The sequence below is a fragment of the Trichoderma evansii genome, assembly GCF_050947405.1.
Source record: "Trichoderma evansii strain SZMC 28006 chromosome Unknown GGI43scaffold_5, whole genome shotgun sequence".
NCBI classification, from domain to species: Eukaryota; Fungi; Ascomycota; class Sordariomycetes; order Hypocreales; family Hypocreaceae; genus Trichoderma; species Trichoderma evansii.
In genome coordinates, this window is record NW_028145201.1 from 720,307 (window position 1) to 738,143 (window position 17,837).

The following is a 17,837-nucleotide window of genomic DNA, read 5'->3' on the forward strand; positions in this document are numbered from 1 at the left end:
CTGAGAGAGAAAAAGAATAGCTGCCAAAATGGCTATTAGGGGCACGAAAAGAGAACGAAAAACAAGGGGCTAAATGAAGCCCAGCACGAAGGCCCACTCCTTTGAACCGGGATCCGGGACCTGGCGCCACTTATCGGGGAGGCAAACCCAGGGTGCGGTTTTGGCGGCATCGTGAGTTTTTTTATTTTTATTTTTTTAGCCCTAGAGAGGGGAATTGTCTCATGCTGAGAGGCTGCTGACAAGAGCCATTATTTTGTGGCTGGAATGAGGAGCCATGACGACTGAGCTGATGCTGCCAAAGAGGAGAGAGTGAAGCTATGTCTTCAGCTTTCAAAGAGAAGCTGAAAAAAAGGAGAGTTTTTACATCATCTCATTTCACTTATTTCCTACTTTCGATAGATTGCCAGCCTTCAGCGGTTATTGAGGCTCCAGTCCCGGCATTGGAGCAACCAACTAACTAAAAAGGCGATAGTTTCACAGCAGCGCATAGCTAACAACCAATCTACTCCGTACAAATGCTACCTAACAGTCGCTACTCCAAACCCAAACCCCGTATTCCATTACAGGCAGGGGATAGTTTATGGGACATCGAATCGACTGACGCTATATATACATTCAATGTTATCGGCCTCTTACACGATGCGACTAGTGCTTTACTTTCTTAGTGAGCTGATGTTTACAGAGACAGAGACCAAAACTTGTACTAATCGCTCTGCTTACTATGAGCACAATACAACATATACTCTATCATTTGCAGAGTAACAAAGCCTATATTACATGGCGCCAATGCGGCCTCCCGCGCGATTAACAAATTGCCAATACGGAAAAATCGATATATGAGAAATAAGCCAATGGAACAACAAATACCGCTCCCTATGAGAACGCCATTACGTGGGCGATGGAGACGAACTAATTTTAGCGCCTTTAAAGACCCGACTGCAATATTCGATGCGAAATGGCTACCGCTGGAACGTGGTTCTAAAAGTTCTTGGCGCCGCAGTTTAGCGGTGACGATATGCGCATTACGGCTCACGGGGTGCCGGTATGCTTGGAAGGCCCGGGATTACACGATGGACATGGCAATGAAATGAAACGCTTGGCTTAGAAACTCCAAAACATGGCCTGGCCAGATGTGGCGAAGGAGAGACAAGACAAGAGACAAAACAGGCAGGTAAAGTTATCACAACTGATTCAACAAAGACTTTCAACGTGTTTGCCCTCTTTTTTTTTTGTTTCACAGCAACGAAATCCGTGCGCGCGGCTTTTCAGGGGGGGATTGGCGGTTTCCCCGTCTTTTTTTTTTCTGGAGATCGCCCTGGACCCTGCAATTGGGGCTGCAAGCGAGATCTTCCAGCCACGTAAGTCTGCCTGTAAGGGTCTTTTCATGCGATGTTACGTGTATCCGTGCCCGTTTTCATGATGCGGTGACAAAATGTCCCGGGCTTTATTCCCGCGGGAGATAGGCCTAGTATATACTTCGTATGTAGCAATGCTAGTAACACGATACTTGGCATTACGAAAGAGCTTTGTTGCAGTTGCAAGGTAATAGATATAGGTTGCAAATCCAAGACTCTCATAGATACAAGAGCGCTCCAGATCACAATGCTCAATCAATATTTCGCTAATAGTAATACTTTTTTGAATTAGTTTTCTGCATGGAGTGTAAGTTGCGTGAATTGGCTGTTGATTACTATCGTCGCGCTGGGGTTGATCGTCGCAGCTGTCTACCCGGTAGCTTTGGCGTAAACTACCAAATTCTTATCCCAAGACAAAATATTATAGTAAAATATCCTTTTTGAGCATGCTGAGTGACGTTAAAGTGCTAATTTATAATTTTCCTGTAAGTGAGAATGAAAAAAGTATCGGTACCTACGACTGTTTAACTTTCGATGATCATGCACTTGATTGTCTCATAATGCCTTGGCCTCTGCCTCACACTTTGAGCTACACGTAGCAGCTCCCGAATATGTAATCACGGTATTTATTTACCAAGAATGGGACTATTTTTAGAGATTTGGATCCATAGGAGCCGAATAGATTATTTAACATGATTCCCGCAAGGCAGACAATAGAGTTGTCCGTAGCTACGAAAGCCAGCACTTTCCTAACCCTTCTTCTCGTGTTTTCATATGCGATAGTCGTCTCAATCACTGTACTACCTATACAACTACAGCTTATCCATTTGCATTTGATGTCTTCAACCACTGATAATGAATATGGATCCCAGTCCACCCATAAGCCGTCACTGGAGGCACTTCCAACCGAGATCATCCTACAAATCCTGTGCGAGCTAACAGACCTCGACGCTCTCTACAATCTCATCAGAGCATCGCCGGTTTCATCGCGAATTTTTGATCACCATGCCCATGAAGTGATGGAGACCGTACTTCCAATGTGCTTACTCAAAATAGAGATTCAACACTTGGTCCGCGGTGTGATACTGGCCCGTTCTTCTGCTCTGCCTTTCAACAACCTGCATGATTTCAAGGAGCTGTTCGAGGAACAGACTTTATATACTCATGATGCCTTTCGCTCCCCGCCTCACACACTCCCATCTGAGAGCCTAACGGCTGCTAGTCTAGAATCCATACGCTCCGGCTTAGCGACAGCATGTCGAATCTCTGCATTGACATATACCTGCTTGGAATTCTATCTGGAGCGCCTACGTGATAAGAGCTTTTTCAACCCATACCACTGTGGCATTCGCCAATATCCTCTGTATATATTTTTGCGCAATGTTACACATTCATGGACTCGATCTGTTGGAAAGCCAGTCAGGGCAAATTACGATCGGCCTCCCAGCTGGGTTGAAGAAATGCGAGTCGCGAGGGTCTTATGGATGATGCAGCTCGTTGGAGAAGTACAACGTCTGGCAATACGAGACCCAGATGGTTTGGGCTGGTCACCAGAAGATATCGAAGAAGTCGCGAGAATGACACCAGAAGGGTTCGTGACTTGTGGAATGTCATCAGGAGTGTTTACGATTTCTGGAGGATGCCCTTATTTTGAAGGCATGGAGGAAGAAGGAATGACTGTTTACGACTATCTCCAGCAGCTCGGCGGTGAAGAGGGCGAATCCTCACAAAGATCGCTGATAGATTACTACCGACTTCCCCGCCCCCCGGCGATCGAAGCTCGGAGTTGGACAACTCAGAAGCCAAAGCCATGTATGAGGTTAACTAAGTTTGGCAACGTTTATGATCTTGGTAACACATTTATCTCTGCCGATCCTCCCATAGAAAGCCTGGAGCTGCTCATCAGAGACCCTCACCCAAAGCTTCCTCTACCTCAAGTGAGTTGGTATAGCGGACAGCGACCAATGGACGCAGATACCTCTAATCTTGGAGTCGATTGCCATAGAAATCTTGCGTTTAGGTCTGCAGATTCGCCCTTACCTAACGTCCAATTTGACGTTTTCCGCCCATTTGGTTTTGCGTTATGGGACGATACGAGGATGAGGTCGATGCGCCTTGTGGGGAAACACCACGATAGTTCGTTCACGGCGGCGCAATTCTTCGTGTGGCGGAGCTTGGTCCCTGAGGAGGAGATTGCGCGATCAGTGGCGTATATAGAGATTTATCGAAAACATGAGTTTAGGCTGGGTGAAGCATGAAAGTTCAAGTTGGACTGCTTGAATATGGGCTTGATACGTTCGGAGAGCTGCGAGACTCTCTTTATCAATGCAGCTGTATCAACATTAGAAATCCTAAACTGCCTTTTACAGCTGCTTCACAAATCCGAGTAGTCTTTTTGTAGCCGAGTGTGAAACGGCTATGCTTGAGAGCCGTCCAGTTTTGAGGAGAGATTCCGTCATCAAACCACGCGTGCCAGGAATGGCGGATTCGGAAATATGCGCATAATAATAATAAGATGCTATATAAGTGTTAATAATCTCAGAGAGAATGTTGTTGTGATGAAATTGCTTATGCTTTAATCCCTCACACTTGACTGTATCTGACCAAGATGAACACACCACATTCTTGTTATAGCATCATGAGGATTATTGATGGTTTACAAAAATGGAAACAAAACGCAGTTGCGCCTTTTCAGCTGCACAAGCAGCACCGTCACTTATAAGCTGCCAAACGAGTCAAATTGCATCTGCCGAACCGGGTTATGCTGCCCTATTAGGATATTTCGGTAGCGGATCCCGGGGCTGTGGAGACTGGCCGACCGAGACACGGAGCAGGCGGTTCGGTATTGCGGTAGTTGGTCTGCAAGAGATGGAGATGATATTATTAGAATATGCTTGCTAAGTGGGAGGCAGCGGGTTGAAGTGGGTAAAAGTGAGCATGATTAGAAAAATATGTGTTCCAATGTGGCTATTGTTCCCGATCCACATGTTTTCGGCAGTCCATGAATATCACCCAGCCTACCTTGAACAAAGGCGTAACGACTCTCGCCTAGTCGGACTCTGCCGACGTCGCCACCTAAGCCACACCATCATTTTAGGTAGCAGTATTTTTAAGGTTTTTGCAGCCAAGTCAGGCATTTCGCGGGTCGGCGACTCGTGGCGGGAGCATGGATACCCGGTTGTGAGGTCTGAATAGGCGGAACGGCTACCCGTGGGGTTTATTGATTCGCACTATGAGCTTAACGATCTTGGCAATGACGTGAGCTGTGAAGAAGAAAATTATAAAAAGATTTCGATTTTCGGGAGGCTATTTAAAGAAGCATATTTGCTAAATAAAGACACTTTTCTTTTACTTGATCAAACCATGCGAACCCTCTTTCCTACTGCCAACCAATACATCAAAATGGCCACATCCAATCTCCCTGCCTCTATCAAGGCAGTGTACCAGCTGGACCCCAACTCCACAGCTTTGAACCTTTTACACATCCCCATTCCTAAACCCACGGGTCCAGCAGATCATCTCATCAAGATCAAAGGCACATCACCATGCCTTGGTGAATTGGGCTGGGAGAAAAACTTCCCGCATCTCTTCCCCCCAAACCGACAGCGTGTTCCTGGTACTGAAGGTGCAGGTGTTGTTGAAACTTCGCCAACTAATAGCCCTTTCAAGCCTGGTGATGAGGTGTACTTCCGCCTCCCTGCAAAGGTTCCAGGATGCATGCGAGAGTATACGATTGTTCACACAGAGGAGTTGGCACTCAAGCCCAAGACACTGAACTGGGCTGAAGCAACTGCAACACCGCTGAGTACCTTGACTGCGTGGCAAGGACTCTTTGATAAGGGAATTTTGAACAAGAAGGGGATTAGCGGAGATGCTGACGCAAGAGCCCACAACAGCAAACTGAGAGTCCTCATCACAGGCGCAGGCGGCAGCGTTGGAGCTTGGGCAGTTCATTTCGCTGCCGCCGCTGGCGCGGGTGCTGTGGTTGCACAGTGTGGTAGTGCAAACATCGAAGCGGCTAAGAAGGCCGGAGCCACAGAGATTATCGACTACAAGAAGCAATCCATCGCCGAGTGGGCTCAAGAAGATGCCTCTCACGAGGTGGACCTGGTCCTCGACTGCGTTGGAGGGTCGAGTCTGGCTGATAGCTGGTACGCTGTGAAAGAGAACGGCATCTTGCTAAGTATTGTTAGCGGCCCAGATGAGTCGAAGCCAGAGACCGTTACAAAGAAGTTGGCGAAAAGCACTTGGTATCTTATGGCCTGCAAGGGCGATGACCTAAAAGAGATTGCCGACTTTATCGATGAGCGTGGGCTGAAGCCACAGATTGACAGCGTGGTTGAGTTTGAGGGCTTCCAGGCAGCCTATGACAAGGTTGAGCAGAAGAAGGCAAAGGGCAAGATAGTAATCAAGGTCGATATCTGAGTGGAACGAATGCTATGATGAAACGAGAATTGCATGTATGAAAAGATTGACTAGATAGATAAGCAGCGTCTCTTGATGTTATTAGACTGATATAATGAAATTTCACAACAGCCTGATGATAGTGAGTGATGCGAAGCAGAATGTGAAGATTAAATAGTCAGTCACTGCCTGAAGAAAGGCTGTCCATTTATTTGGGAGCTTCTATACCTATTCAATGTTTGCAGATGATCGGATAACGGCTAGATGTCGGGATGACTCTGCACACATTTCACGACATTTGAAACCAAGCCGTCACTTATAGCGACCGTGAGAGTTATCTACTACCTGGATGACATTGGCACTCGAATTCTTCTTGAATGGGGAATGTAGTAGTAGCTGGACTCTAGCCCCGACCTTGAAGCACTGCGATACTATTCCGTTCCTGCTTGAACTGCTTCACAGCATTTGTAAATCCTCTCAAGGCATTCATTGGTGTTACCTAGCTTCTTTAAAATATCATATCTATACATCACTAGCTGCATTCTGCTGCATAAGGTGCACATGCATGCATTTTCACAGCAATTTTAATCCCTAGGGACTGAAGGCCCTTAGAATGCATCTTTCATTATATGTAGCTTTAGCGTCTATTCTAGGCTAACTGCATGCAATCACTCTAGCTAAATTGCTTTTATTATTACTGTCATGAATCTATAGCATTCCCAACTAATGATTTACGTACAATGAATGTAGTACTCCGTAAATGCCAACTTATAGGTTACTCTATTGCTCTAATGCCAAAGGTCATGTTAACTGGTACCCCGCAAAAAGTGGACGATCGACGGAATGGGCCGAAAAGTGGCTGCACTGCATACAGCTTGAATATCGCGACCACCGCTTCAGCGATGTATTTTGCAAGCTATAAAGTTGTAGACGAAGTTGCATATAACTCAATTTGGGTATCACTTGTGCGGTTGAGTCTTTGTCTGAGGGTCAGGTGTTCAACACGAAGTCTTAGTCACTCGTGCGCTCTGCTTTTACCGCTGCTATACACTTGCATCATTCACCTCCGCCGTTTCATTCCTCTCAAATGTGAGCCTCAGCAAACGTTGTTGCTGTAAAACGCCTGCAACAATGAAGCATCTACCAATACGCTTCGCCATCTCGTCTTTGGTTTCATATACGACGGCTGTATCCTCGCAGCTTGCGTCCTCATCAGACTCAGCTTCACCGCTCGTAAACAGTGACTACCACGCCAACGCAGGTGTCTTGAAATATGTCAACCCTCTCGTCGGCACCAGGGGCTATGATCCCAACGATCTTGGTGGCATGATTCCCTCTGTATCTCCGCCATTTGGCATGACGCGATGGACTCCGCAGACGCGTGAAAACTTCATCTCCCAGGTCCCCTACAATGACCGTGACCGTCGCATGCATGGCTTTGAAGCAACTCACCAGCCCGCCATCTGGATAGGTGAAAACGGTCATGTAACGCTTATGCCAGGCCTTGGTGATGAAATTCGCCACCTATTCCAGCATCGGGGACTAGCATTCAGAAAGGAAGATGAGAGGAGCACGCCTTACGTATACGAAGTGACGCTTGATGCAGACTCGGCGGGCGAGTTCGGATGGAATCTTACCGAACAAGCGACATCAGATCTTCTCGGAGATGCCTGTCCTCCATGCCCAGGAGGCGCCAACTTTATCCCAAATAAAGACGTGATTGAGGGTGCCAACGGTCGCGTAAGACGAGATTATGTCTTTGAGCCAGAGGACCAATATACCGTGCAAAGCCCATCTGCAAATACTTCAGATTATCTTGCTGGAGCTCAGTATGAAAACTCCATACAAGTAGCTATGAGCGCATCCGCCCACGTTGGCCATCTTCGCGTTGATTTCCAAGATACCCAGTCACGACAGCCTTATTTTGTTATACAAGCTAGCCGCCTCAATTGGACAGGCCACGTCGAAATTGATCCTGAGACTCGAGAGGTATCGGGAAGTAATAGCCAGCGACAAGAATACTTGCTAGGCCCCGATAAGCCGGAATCTTTTAGACTCTACTTTGTCTCGCGCTTTTCTGCGCCATTTGCCTCTTACGGAGTTAGTCGTGCTGGTGAGTTGTACAAAGAGCGCAAATATATTGAGGATAAGTTTGTCGGTGCGTATGTCACTTTCGACGAGTCGGTCCAGAGAGTCGAAGTGAGAACTGGAGTCTCGTATGTAAGTGTGGAGCAGGCTAGAAGGAATCTGGATATCGACATACCAGATGGGACCACCTTCGAAACGACTGTCAACAACGTCAAGACTGCGTGGCTAGAGAGACTTGGCCGGATTAAAATCTCTGGAGTCAATGAGACCGACGCAGACCATGATCCCCAAACCATCTTCTACACAGGCTTATTCCACGCCCTTCAGTATCCCAGCGACTATTCTGAGCCCACAACATCATCCGAAGGTGGCCTGCGCCGCTTTTACAGTGGCTACACAGACAGCGTTCATGAAGCGAATGATTCGTATTACCAGTCCTGGTCAATCTGGGATACTTATAGAGCGGAACACTCGCTGCTTACCATCTTTGCCCCGGAGCGAGTCGATTCCATGATGCGCTCTCTCCTGCGGATATTCGACTGGTCTGGTCGCTTGCCTCTTTGGAACAATATGATTGAGAATAATGAAATGATTGCAACACACGTTGACGCTGTGATTGCGAATGCCTTAGTTAGAGGCTTTAACAACTTTGATGTCGCTAAAGCGTGGGATGGTGTTTATGTGGACGCTTACGTACCTCCTGAGAATGATACGGACTTGCTCTATTACTCTAGAGAACCAAGCACTCCCTATGAATGCCGAGCTGGGCTAACAAGTTACCTTGAGCATGGATGGGTCGATAATGACCGCTGGGCTGAGTCTGCTAGTCGTACGCTTGATTATTCCTTCGATGACTATGCTGCTGCCGTAGTTGCCGAACACGCTGGAGATTTCGAGCATGCGAAGGAGCTAAGAGAACGTTCGCAAAACTACAGGAAGCTCTGGAACTCAGAAACCGAGTTTATGCAGGCGCGTAATGCAAACGGTACGTGGGCGGATGAATCTTGGGGATGGACCGAAGGCGACAAATGGATCTATACGTTGAATGTGATGCACGATGTTGGTGGCCTAGCTTCGCTGTTTAAAGGCGGCAAGAAAGCCATGAAGGCTCGCATGAATGAATACTTTGCGGGTGGTCATAATATGCATAGTAACGAGCCGTCCCACCACGCTCCTTATTTGTATTCTGCTATCGGGTATCCTGCTGACGCGGCAAGGCAAATCCGTGAGCTTGCGTGGGAGAACTATAACGCAACGGCATCAGGGCTTAGCGGCAATGAAGATTTGGGGCAAATGAGCGCGTGGTATGTCTTATCAGCGCTGGGGTTCTATCCTGTCAACCCAGCGAGCGACGAGTATATTGTAGCAACGCCATTCTTTGACAAGGTGGAGATTCTGCTGCCTCCTGGGCCGGGAGATGATGGAGAGGAGCATACACTGGTTATTTCGGCACCTGGAGCGGGCTCTCAAGAGAAGGCGTTTATAAAGAGTCTGAGGGTTGATGGAGAGGACATCAAAAAGCCTGTGCTAAAGCATGGTCAGATTGTTAAGGCGAGTACGATAGAGTTCGAGATGAGCAGCGAGCCAACAGACTGGGGACAAGAGGGGACGGTGTAAGCTGCATATGCATGTTCAGTGTTACTTGACTCAATAAAGCTATTGCATGTTTCTGGCTGATAATGAATAATATTACAAATGAATTGTATTATACATGCAAATAATAGTTGAGCGCACTACCGAGGATTAGAACCAAATCATTTGCGGCCAACCGCTCTCAATCTTGATAGTGGCCACTCCATAACACCATCCCACTCTTGTCCAATCTGTGGAATCACGGGTCTGGAAACGTTTTCAGCCCACCCTTCCATGAACCACTTTTTAGGCGAAGATTTCATCACCGCGCACCAATGAACGAGAATGACCAACGCCATCTGGTCTTTCCGCGCTAGAAGATCCAGATATTCCTGATCGACAGCCCCTGGCCACCAGACAAAGTGCAGCCAAGTTCGCGGTTTGCACGATGAAAGTTGCAGCCAGAATTGTAGCTTGTTAAGGGTGTCTCGGTAAACAGCACGATTGTGAAGTGGTGAGGATGTCTCGTTTATTGACTCAAGGTTCGAGATGGCTTGTTCAGCGAGATCATCCCACGGCGGGGTCTCACCCTCGGCACGTCGTCTTATTGCAGCGAGCAGTCTGCTCTTCATTAGCCATGGGCCAAGCTCCATGCCTAGAAGTGCAGCTCCTCGTAGGGCTAGGAGGGGTTCCATGAATTCACCATTCGCGAATCCACGTTTTGCTCTTCTGTGGATGTCGAAGTGGAAGATGAGGACAGAGATGGCGAAGACGAGGACGCTAAACCAGTTGCGATCGCTGATGGTGCCTACAGACTGTCGAAATTTGCTGGATGCTGCAGTATGGTGCTGATACGCAGCGAGTTCCAGATTGTTGCTCCCATCATCATGTAGTAATGGATCGCTAGACTTCGCATGGAGTGTTGAAATTGCTGCCATACTATCTTCAATGTATTCGCCGGAATCCGCTTGATCAGCAAGCTGATCCTGAATAAGGTACTTTTCGTCGTCTTGTATGAAGTTTAATACCATGCTAGGAACTCCAAGAGGACATGCCGGTCTTATAGGCCAAACATCCACGCTTGACTGTGCCCAAGGAGCTAGAGCTGAGGACGACAGCACAGACCCAACCGGCGGTGGCGTCCTTGAGGAGACAGCCGAATGACGGCGCCTCCTCATATATGCAGCATGACTATTAGGCGCAAATATGTGGTCCTGCGGGCTGTTGTCCTGCGGGCTGTTTATGCCGAGAAAGCGGTAGTCGCAAACTTCACCTCTCCTAGTGCAGTTGGCACAACTTGGCGCTTGCAGATTACACTATATTTGATAACGGGTTCATGTATGAGCAATCATTGCTAAAATTACTACAGATGAGACATGGAACAAACGAACCCTGACGCGTCGCTTCTTGCAACGGCTGCAGCCATTCCTTGACTTGTTGTGAAATGTTCGTGAACCCCCAGCCATGTTTTCCCTTATTCACTGGGGTTTTTGCTGATTCTTCTTGGGTCTTTCTATTAAATTGCTCCGTATTCAGGTGGCGCCGTGTCCGATGCATTTATGGAGCATGGGTATCGCAATAATGGAGACAATAGAGGCAGCTGGTAGCCGTTGCGGACAATGAGGCAAAGTCAGACAAGGCACATTGGCAAAGTGCTGCGCAACTCCACAGCCCGGATGGCGAGGCTTTACAGGACGAGAATAGCAGAGGCAGATCTGGTAATAACTGGGCCCCTGAACTATCCCTCTCTGACTTAGTGTACGAGCCTGACCCCTGTCGGTTTTGCAGAATATGAGTGGTGGTGGCTCCTCCAATCAGCATCCCGACATGCATCCTTCTACTCTGTTGGGAGAGAAGTCAACTAATGCAGTAGAGATTACCTTCGTACGCTAAACTAAATACATACCTGGTCTTTTTGCTCTGAACGTGTCCAAGCCCTGTTCGTTTAATCCTCCACATAGCCCCATGGGATGATATATCCTGGCAATGCTTCATAGTTATGAAAAGCATCAGCCCTATGGGAGCATAGAAACCCTTGTGCATGCGTTGTTGTCTCTGGTAGAAGTTTAGTGTACGAATATGCAGGAGAAGACAAGATTGATTAAACAGGCTTGAAATTAAGATGAATTCAGAGTCGTGAAATAAGAATTGTAATCGTCAAATATATAAATCTGTGAGTTCCTCTCGGCAATTTATGCAGACCACTGAATTAAGACAACCTTTACAACATTTGATAATCGAGACTTATACTTTCAATACAATTCGCAATTATTAGCTGCCAACCAGCCTTTTCAATTCCTATTTTTCTTCCACTCTTTTCAAAATGAAACCAGCTCAGCTCTTCACAGTCGCCGCAGTGTTCTCATCAGGCAGTCTTGCTTGTCTTGAACATCTTATGCAAGAGCGAGCACCGGACCCCAATGACATGGTCCGAAGACAAGATCCTGCACCACGAACAAAAACAGCTATCAAAAACGTTCGCGTATTCGACGGTCTCAAGCTCACTGCTCTTCAAACTGTCATCATCGATGGCGAGAATATCAGCAGCGACACAAGCAATATTGAAACAACAGTTGATGGCAAGGGAGGTGTCTTGATCCCCGGTCTGATCGACAGCCATGTTCATATATCCAGCATTGCTGGGCTAGAGATTCTGGCTTCTTACGGAGTTACTACTGCCTTGAATATGGCATGTCGAAACTATACCCTATGTGCCCCGCTTCGCAACGTAGACGGTGTAGCATCGTTCATTTCAGCCGGTATACCAGCTACTGGACCCGGAAGCCAGCACTCCAAGACGTTCAATCTTACAGCACCTTACCTCATTTATCCCGATCAAAATGCTACAGACGTCGTATCCTACACCTTCGGCAACCACTCCGACTTTTATAAGATCACTGCCGAGATTAATGGCCCCAGCCAGACCATGCAAAATGCTCTTGTTGATGCTGTTCACAATCTTGGTAAACTGTCAATGACTCATGCTTCTGATCTCAATGCTTGGGCACAAGCTGTCATCTCAGGCACGAATGGAATTCAGCACATTCCTACGAATGGCCTCATTAATGCCTCCAATATCCAGACGGTTCGCAAGTCTTCCACTACTTGGAGCACTCCGACAATGAATATTGCTCGATACGCTTTCTCCAACGTCGCATTATTGACCTTTACAGGTCACAAGGTTGGTGGGCCGGACAACTATCAGAATGTATTCGACAACGTCAAGGCCGTTCATGCTGCCGGTATCCCCATCTTGGCAGGTACAGATTCCGTTGGCCAAGTCAACGCCAACATCTCCATACCGTGGGGACTGAGTCTGCACTTTGAGCTCGAAAATCTTGTTGAGGCTGGCTTAACTACACTTGAAGCTCTCCGGGCAGCAACCATTCTTCCTGCTCAGCACCATCAGTTGACAGACCGCGGCCAGATTGCACCTGGTAAGCGGGCAGATTTGATTTTGCTCAACAGCAACCCGCTGGTCAACATTTCCAACACTAGAGATATTGCGAGAGTCTGGGTTGGAGGAATTGAGTACGAGGATATTGCCAACAGCACTGGGTTGTCGAACCCTCCGGCTAACTTTACCAACGACGACGGCCCATCCAGTAGCCCTAGCTCCGGATCAGGCTCTGGCTCTGGCTCTGGATCACATAACAGTGCAAGTGCATCTGTTGCACTTAGCTGGATTTCTTTGGTGACCTTACAAATTGGGGCAATGTTTTATGTCTTCTTGTAATATTAGCTTGAGCTCTTTGGTTCTTTTTAGGGGCGATTTATGGTCGATGGTAACGTGGTAGATTGATTAAAATGATAAATCACACTCGTTCATGTAGTTATTTCATAGGGACACGTCAAGATAATTATTAATGTTCTTTTGCTGAATGTACACTGTTCCTCAAAACTACTTCGCTTGGCAAAAGAATGTTCGATAGTCGTGAAGTTTATAAATTTCCAAGCTCATATCATCTCTACTGTGAACTTGAGGGAGTGTGTCATGCCCTGCATCTAATTGGCCACTTCAATCGCAGCTCCACTCCCCTTACATTTCGCCCAGTTCTTCTCGTCACCAAGGATATTGCTACATAGAAGTTGAACGTAAATGCAATGGTATAGCATCAAATTTCCTCTTAACATCGGAAAATATTCATTAAAGCCACTAATTATTTAATTTTGTTATCGCTGCCGTTGAGCGTATTTTTATCATAGCATAGTTGTGATCGATTTACATACAAATTATAGTGCGATAGGCTTGTTGAAGCCCGCCAGGAACCCGCCATTTTGTCGAGACTCAGCTTTTTTCGGCAGAATCATGGAGATGCAGCCAGAAAAAGTAACGGTGAAAGCAGAAAATCAAGAAGGCAATAACAATGGATTACAACAGAAGCGCAATTTCTCTGCTTTTGCGTCCCTGGGCCTGCTGGATCGTTTCCTCGCTGTCTGGATTTTTCTAGCCATGGCTGTTGGCATTATCCTTGGCAACTTTGTTTCATCAATGTCACCGGCTCTGGAAAAGGGAACATTTGTTGGTGTATCTATCCCGATAGGCAAGTTTTTATTCTGTGGCACTATTTAGTGATCTACTAAATAACAATAATGCAGCCATTGGGTTGTTAGTGATGATGTACCCGATTCTTTGCAAAGTCCAATATGAGACTTTACACAAAATTTTCTCCAAGAAAGAGTTATGGAAGCAAATTGGCTTTAGTGTTTTCATCAATTGGATCATAGCCCCCTTTTTAATGGTTAGTTTCTGTTCTCCAGTTCTGGTCTCCGCTTGAATGGCCAATACTTATAATCTATCAGCTTGCTTTTTCTTGGGCATTTCTTCCTGATAAAAGTGCTCTTCGCAGCGGCCTCATCCTCGTGGGCCTAGGAAGATGTATTGCCATGGTTTGTTTCCCCCGTTTGTCCTTATAGAAGCACCACTTAGGAAAATGCTTACACACATGACTTAGGTCTTGATTTGGAATGCCCTCGCTGGTGGCAACAATGACTACTGCGCCATTCTGGTTGCAGTCAATTCCATTCTTCAGATGGTTCTATTCGCGCCACTCGCCATCTTCTTTATCCGCGTCATCAGCCACGAAGATGTCGGCTCTATATCTTATTCTGTTGTTGCAACTAGTGTGGCTGCCTTTCTGGGTATCCCCCTTGGCACAGCGGTAATCACAAGATTTACGCTCAGGTTTCTCGCAGGGCCAGCATGGTATGACCGTGTTTTTATTCGCTTTGCCTCGCCTTGTTCGCTCATTGGGCTTTTATACACCATTTTGGTCCTCTTTGCTGCTCAAGGCCACCAGGTAGTGCATCAGGTTGTCTCTGTCATCCGCGTTGCAGCTCCGCTCATTGTATATTTCACCATTGTATTCTTTACAACTGTAAGCATTTGTCGAATGCTGGGTTTCGAATACCAGTTCCTTGTTACGCAAAGCTTTACAGCAGCGAGTAACAACTTCGAGTTGGCTATTGCAGTGGCGGTAGCGACGTTTGGTCCGAATAGCGATCAGGCATTGGCAGCCACTGTAGGTCCTTTGATCGAGGTACCGGTATTGCTGGCTTTGGTGTATGCTCTTCGATGGATTGCTGCTAGATGGGGTTGGAAATAAAAGCTATTTGCTATGTAAGGGATGATAAAAAGCAATGTTCTTTGAGAATTTGAAACAGCTAGTGTCAAGTCTGAAATATGTCAGGGAAACTTTCCAGTAGCTGGAATATTTTGATGTTGCTGACGGTGCAGCTGTTTGACCCCTTGCAGCCGAGAGCAGCGCGAGTGCGCTCAGCATCTGCGTGATGATGAAGATCCACGAGAATAGACGCTGCGGTATCGCAAGACGTTTCCATGGCGTCAATATGACCAATCTTAGATGCATACTGCGGGTCGCACTGAGGGATTGAGAGAGGAGTACCAGCGTCCAAGGATGACTCGCCATCGCGAATCTTGTCATTGCCATTGTCATGATCATTGTCTTTGTCTGTGTGAGATGCTTGATATTGAGATTGATGTTCATTAAATAGCTCCTTTTGATCGTGTTTGTCCTCAAATTGATGAGAGATAATGGATCTTGGTCGCGGCAAAGCGACTGCTGTTGAAGCAGCCTCTACTGCGATCTTCTCATCTGCGTTGGAATTTTGAATAGCTTCGGATCGAACGGAAGTTAAAGGTCGTGGATTGATAGCCTCCTCCTGTAAAATGTTTGAATTGACACAAGATTTCTTTGCCTGCAATGAATCTGAAAGCTTCTCTGCCACGATAGAAGTGCTGCCACATGCTCTGCATTTGAGGGAGCCAGGCTCATATAAACTAGCCTGTGTAAAAGACGGAGGAGCGGAAGGCATTAAAACATATTGTTGAATATCGTCTTGTGATACCCCATGTATATTGAGCAAGCCTCTCAAGCGCTGATTCTCAAAAGCGACTGCTTGAGCAACTTTTTGCATCTCTAAAGACGCCACTACGCCTTGCCGCTGATAGGCTTCCACCTGCTTCTTGAGATCATTCATCACTTCAGAGCGCCGGGCTCTGGAACGCCTTTGGCTTTCACGATTTTGATCTTTAACATCTTGTGTTATGAGCTGAGAGGGAATAAAATGGTTAGAGAAAGAACTCATGAAACGAGACAACTCATACGGACATGGCACACCTTTCGAGGCATCGCGACGATCCAAGCTATTAGCACTCTGATAGCTGATAACACCCGTTTCTTTTCCCGCAAAAGAATTCAGTTGATAAAGGATGCAAATAGCGCCATGTGTGACGTATTTGATTGCATAAAACGACGAGGGTGCAACAGCTAGATGAATGGTGAGAGAAATACAGAACAGTAGCAGTAACTTTTATGTGGCGTAAAGTGAATTTTGGCGTTGTAAGTCTCCACGTGTTTTGAGTGGCGTAGTGGATTCCTCACTAAGAGTTCAAATACATTACATACGCTCTTCCACACTTACACTCCGTAGCTGCTTAGGCATTTTGTTCATGCGAATTGTCGGCACAAAAGACGTTATGGTCAAAATGTGCTTCATGTAAGAGTGGGTATCAATACAATTTAGTGAAAGATAGGTAGGGCGATTTGCATAGAGAGCATCTTGACTCCCGTTACAGTGCATCGCGGTCAGTCGCGGGATGATACAAAACACCACGCGATAAAACCAAGAGCAATTTTCTTGAAAGAACACGTGAATTAAACAATTGGCGTCTTAGAGGAAGACCGAAAACGTTTTTCGGGGGCTAATTAATGCAACGCTATCCTTATCGCCTCTATCCATTATTTCAGGACTGTTGGGCATGAAAACGGCCGATATGAGAGATGTGAAGCAATGTCAATCGCTCTTCTGGGCCACGGGTATATCAGTCACGGCTTTGGTGGTATCCCTAGCATGCATCGAACGGGAATAAAGGTGATGGGATTCGTGACTGGATGATTCAGCAGCTTGGAAACCCAAGCGGTAATTTTTTACGATGGGAACCCGAAATTGGAGAATGAATCATGTTCTTGGAATACGAAAGTTGGCTCCCTGTTTACAAAGGGCTACGGCGACGTGAAGGTCGTGACCGTCGGCAGTCTCGCGAGCTATATTTCGATTTGACAGATATGGAACTTGAAGTGAGCGAACAGAGTAATGCCAGAAAGGAGCACTAAAATATGAGGCGCTCAGTGGAGCGAAAAGAAACAAGCGATAGCTTGATGCCACCAAGGCAGATGATGATTCACATGAAACAACACGAACGCCCGGCCTGACATTGTTATTTGACTACTGGCTACGTGTATGTATCTCTGCCCTGAATCCTCTGTACAATTTCGTCAAGTTAATAGCTGTCACCTAGCTGTTATAAAAATAGAACGACAGCCACTGTTAGCGGGGCTGTCATTTATATCCCGGGCGAGGGGCGTCGATATTCAGCCGCATCTCAGGGATATGAGTCCTTGCGCACGTCAAATGGGAACACGTAGGTAGGACTTGTATTCCGGATGTCGGTAGGACTCACCAACAGCGGCATCTAAATAGTCCCTACATATTCCCCAGTTGGCTCGTTGACGTCAAGCTCATGTGCCTCTTTCTAAATGCGGCCGTTTGCCCCTTTCGGCCATCCCACAACTAAACTAGCACGGAAGCCACGTTTCTCCAAACATCACGCTTGGAAACTTGACAGCGAAGCAGTTGATAAACAAATAAACAAACCAGATATCTAGGATTGGCATCTAGGCCTATCATTTGGGCTGCTATAGGGACTAGCGGGCCGAGATCAGGCACCCGCAAAGACTGGATCGCTGCCTGTCCTAGTGGCTCTAGGTGGGTGTCTCAGTCCAGCAGCGCCTCCACTAATAGCAGGTCCCAGCCACCCAAGAGGCAGTGCGGCCCTTGTAAATGGTGCTGCCTTGCAGCTCTAACACGTTTGGCATGCTGCAGTGCCTGGAGTCC

At 46.9% G+C, this 17,837-nt stretch overlaps 8 protein-coding genes across 8 annotated transcripts; 6 read left to right on the forward strand and 2 right to left on the reverse strand.

The window, feature by feature from the left end:
* Window positions 1–2,191: 2,191 nt before the first annotated feature.
* Window positions 2,192–3,613, forward strand: GGI43DRAFT_381789 (uncharacterized protein; the record flags this gene model as incomplete). The annotated part of the gene is made up of 1 exon (XM_083203166.1): window positions 2,192–3,613. One exon carries the CDS (start codon window positions 2,192–2,194, stop codon window positions 3,611–3,613), a length of 1,422 nt encoding a protein of 473 aa, XP_083062640.1.
* Window positions 3,614–4,135: 522 nt separating this feature from the next.
* GGI43DRAFT_310944 (uncharacterized protein) lies at window positions 4,136–4,634 on the forward strand. Its single transcript, XM_083201693.1, has one exon. It carries the CDS (start codon window positions 4,293–4,295, stop codon window positions 4,548–4,550), a length of 258 nt encoding a protein of 85 aa, XP_083062641.1. The 5' UTR covers window positions 4,136–4,292; the 3' UTR covers window positions 4,551–4,634.
* Window positions 4,635–4,718: 84 nt separating this feature from the next.
* GGI43DRAFT_421576 (NADP-dependent oxidoreductase) lies at window positions 4,719–5,780 on the forward strand (the record flags this gene model as incomplete). The annotated part of the gene is made up of 1 exon (XM_083207976.1): window positions 4,719–5,780. One exon carries the CDS (start codon window positions 4,719–4,721, stop codon window positions 5,778–5,780), a length of 1,062 nt encoding a protein of 353 aa, XP_083062642.1.
* A 1,006-nt stretch (window positions 5,781–6,786) lies between these two features.
* GGI43DRAFT_310957 (GH92 family glycosyl hydrolase) lies at window positions 6,787–9,533 on the forward strand. The gene has a single exon (XM_083201694.1). It carries the CDS (start codon window positions 6,891–6,893, stop codon window positions 9,462–9,464), a length of 2,574 nt encoding a protein of 857 aa, XP_083062643.1. The 5' UTR covers window positions 6,787–6,890; the 3' UTR covers window positions 9,465–9,533.
* A 68-nt stretch (window positions 9,534–9,601) lies between these two features.
* Window positions 9,602–11,602, reverse strand: GGI43DRAFT_432737 (uncharacterized protein; the record flags this gene model as incomplete). The annotated part of the gene is made up of 2 exons (XM_083209632.1): window positions 10,784–11,602; window positions 9,602–10,735 (listed from the first exon to the last, which is right to left on the reverse strand). The coding sequence occupies exons 1-2, from the start codon at window positions 10,883–10,885 to the stop codon at window positions 9,602–9,604; spliced, it is 1,236 nt and encodes a 411-aa protein (XP_083062644.1). The 5' UTR covers window positions 10,886–11,602.
* Window positions 11,498–13,200, forward strand: GGI43DRAFT_310960 (amidohydrolase family protein). The gene has a single exon (XM_083201695.1). The coding sequence runs from the start codon at window positions 11,743–11,745 to the stop codon at window positions 13,153–13,155; it is 1,413 nt and encodes a 470-aa protein (XP_083062645.1). The 5' UTR covers window positions 11,498–11,742; the 3' UTR covers window positions 13,156–13,200.
* A 528-nt stretch (window positions 13,201–13,728) lies between these two features.
* GGI43DRAFT_421580 (uncharacterized protein) lies at window positions 13,729–15,025 on the forward strand (the record flags this gene model as incomplete). Its single annotated transcript, XM_083207977.1, has 4 exons — window positions 13,729–13,963; window positions 14,019–14,161; window positions 14,223–14,309; window positions 14,375–15,025. The coding sequence occupies 4 exons, from the start codon at window positions 13,729–13,731 to the stop codon at window positions 15,023–15,025; spliced, it is 1,116 nt and encodes a 371-aa protein (XP_083062646.1).
* A 32-nt stretch (window positions 15,026–15,057) lies between these two features.
* On the reverse strand, window positions 15,058–16,239 carry GGI43DRAFT_311005 (uncharacterized protein). The gene is made up of 2 exons (XM_083201696.1): window positions 16,061–16,239; window positions 15,058–15,992 (listed from the first exon to the last, which is right to left on the reverse strand). Exons 1-2 carry the CDS (start codon window positions 16,070–16,072, stop codon window positions 15,090–15,092), a joined length of 915 nt encoding a protein of 304 aa, XP_083062647.1. The 5' UTR covers window positions 16,073–16,239; the 3' UTR covers window positions 15,058–15,089.
* Window positions 16,240–17,837: the final 1,598 nt, after the last annotated feature.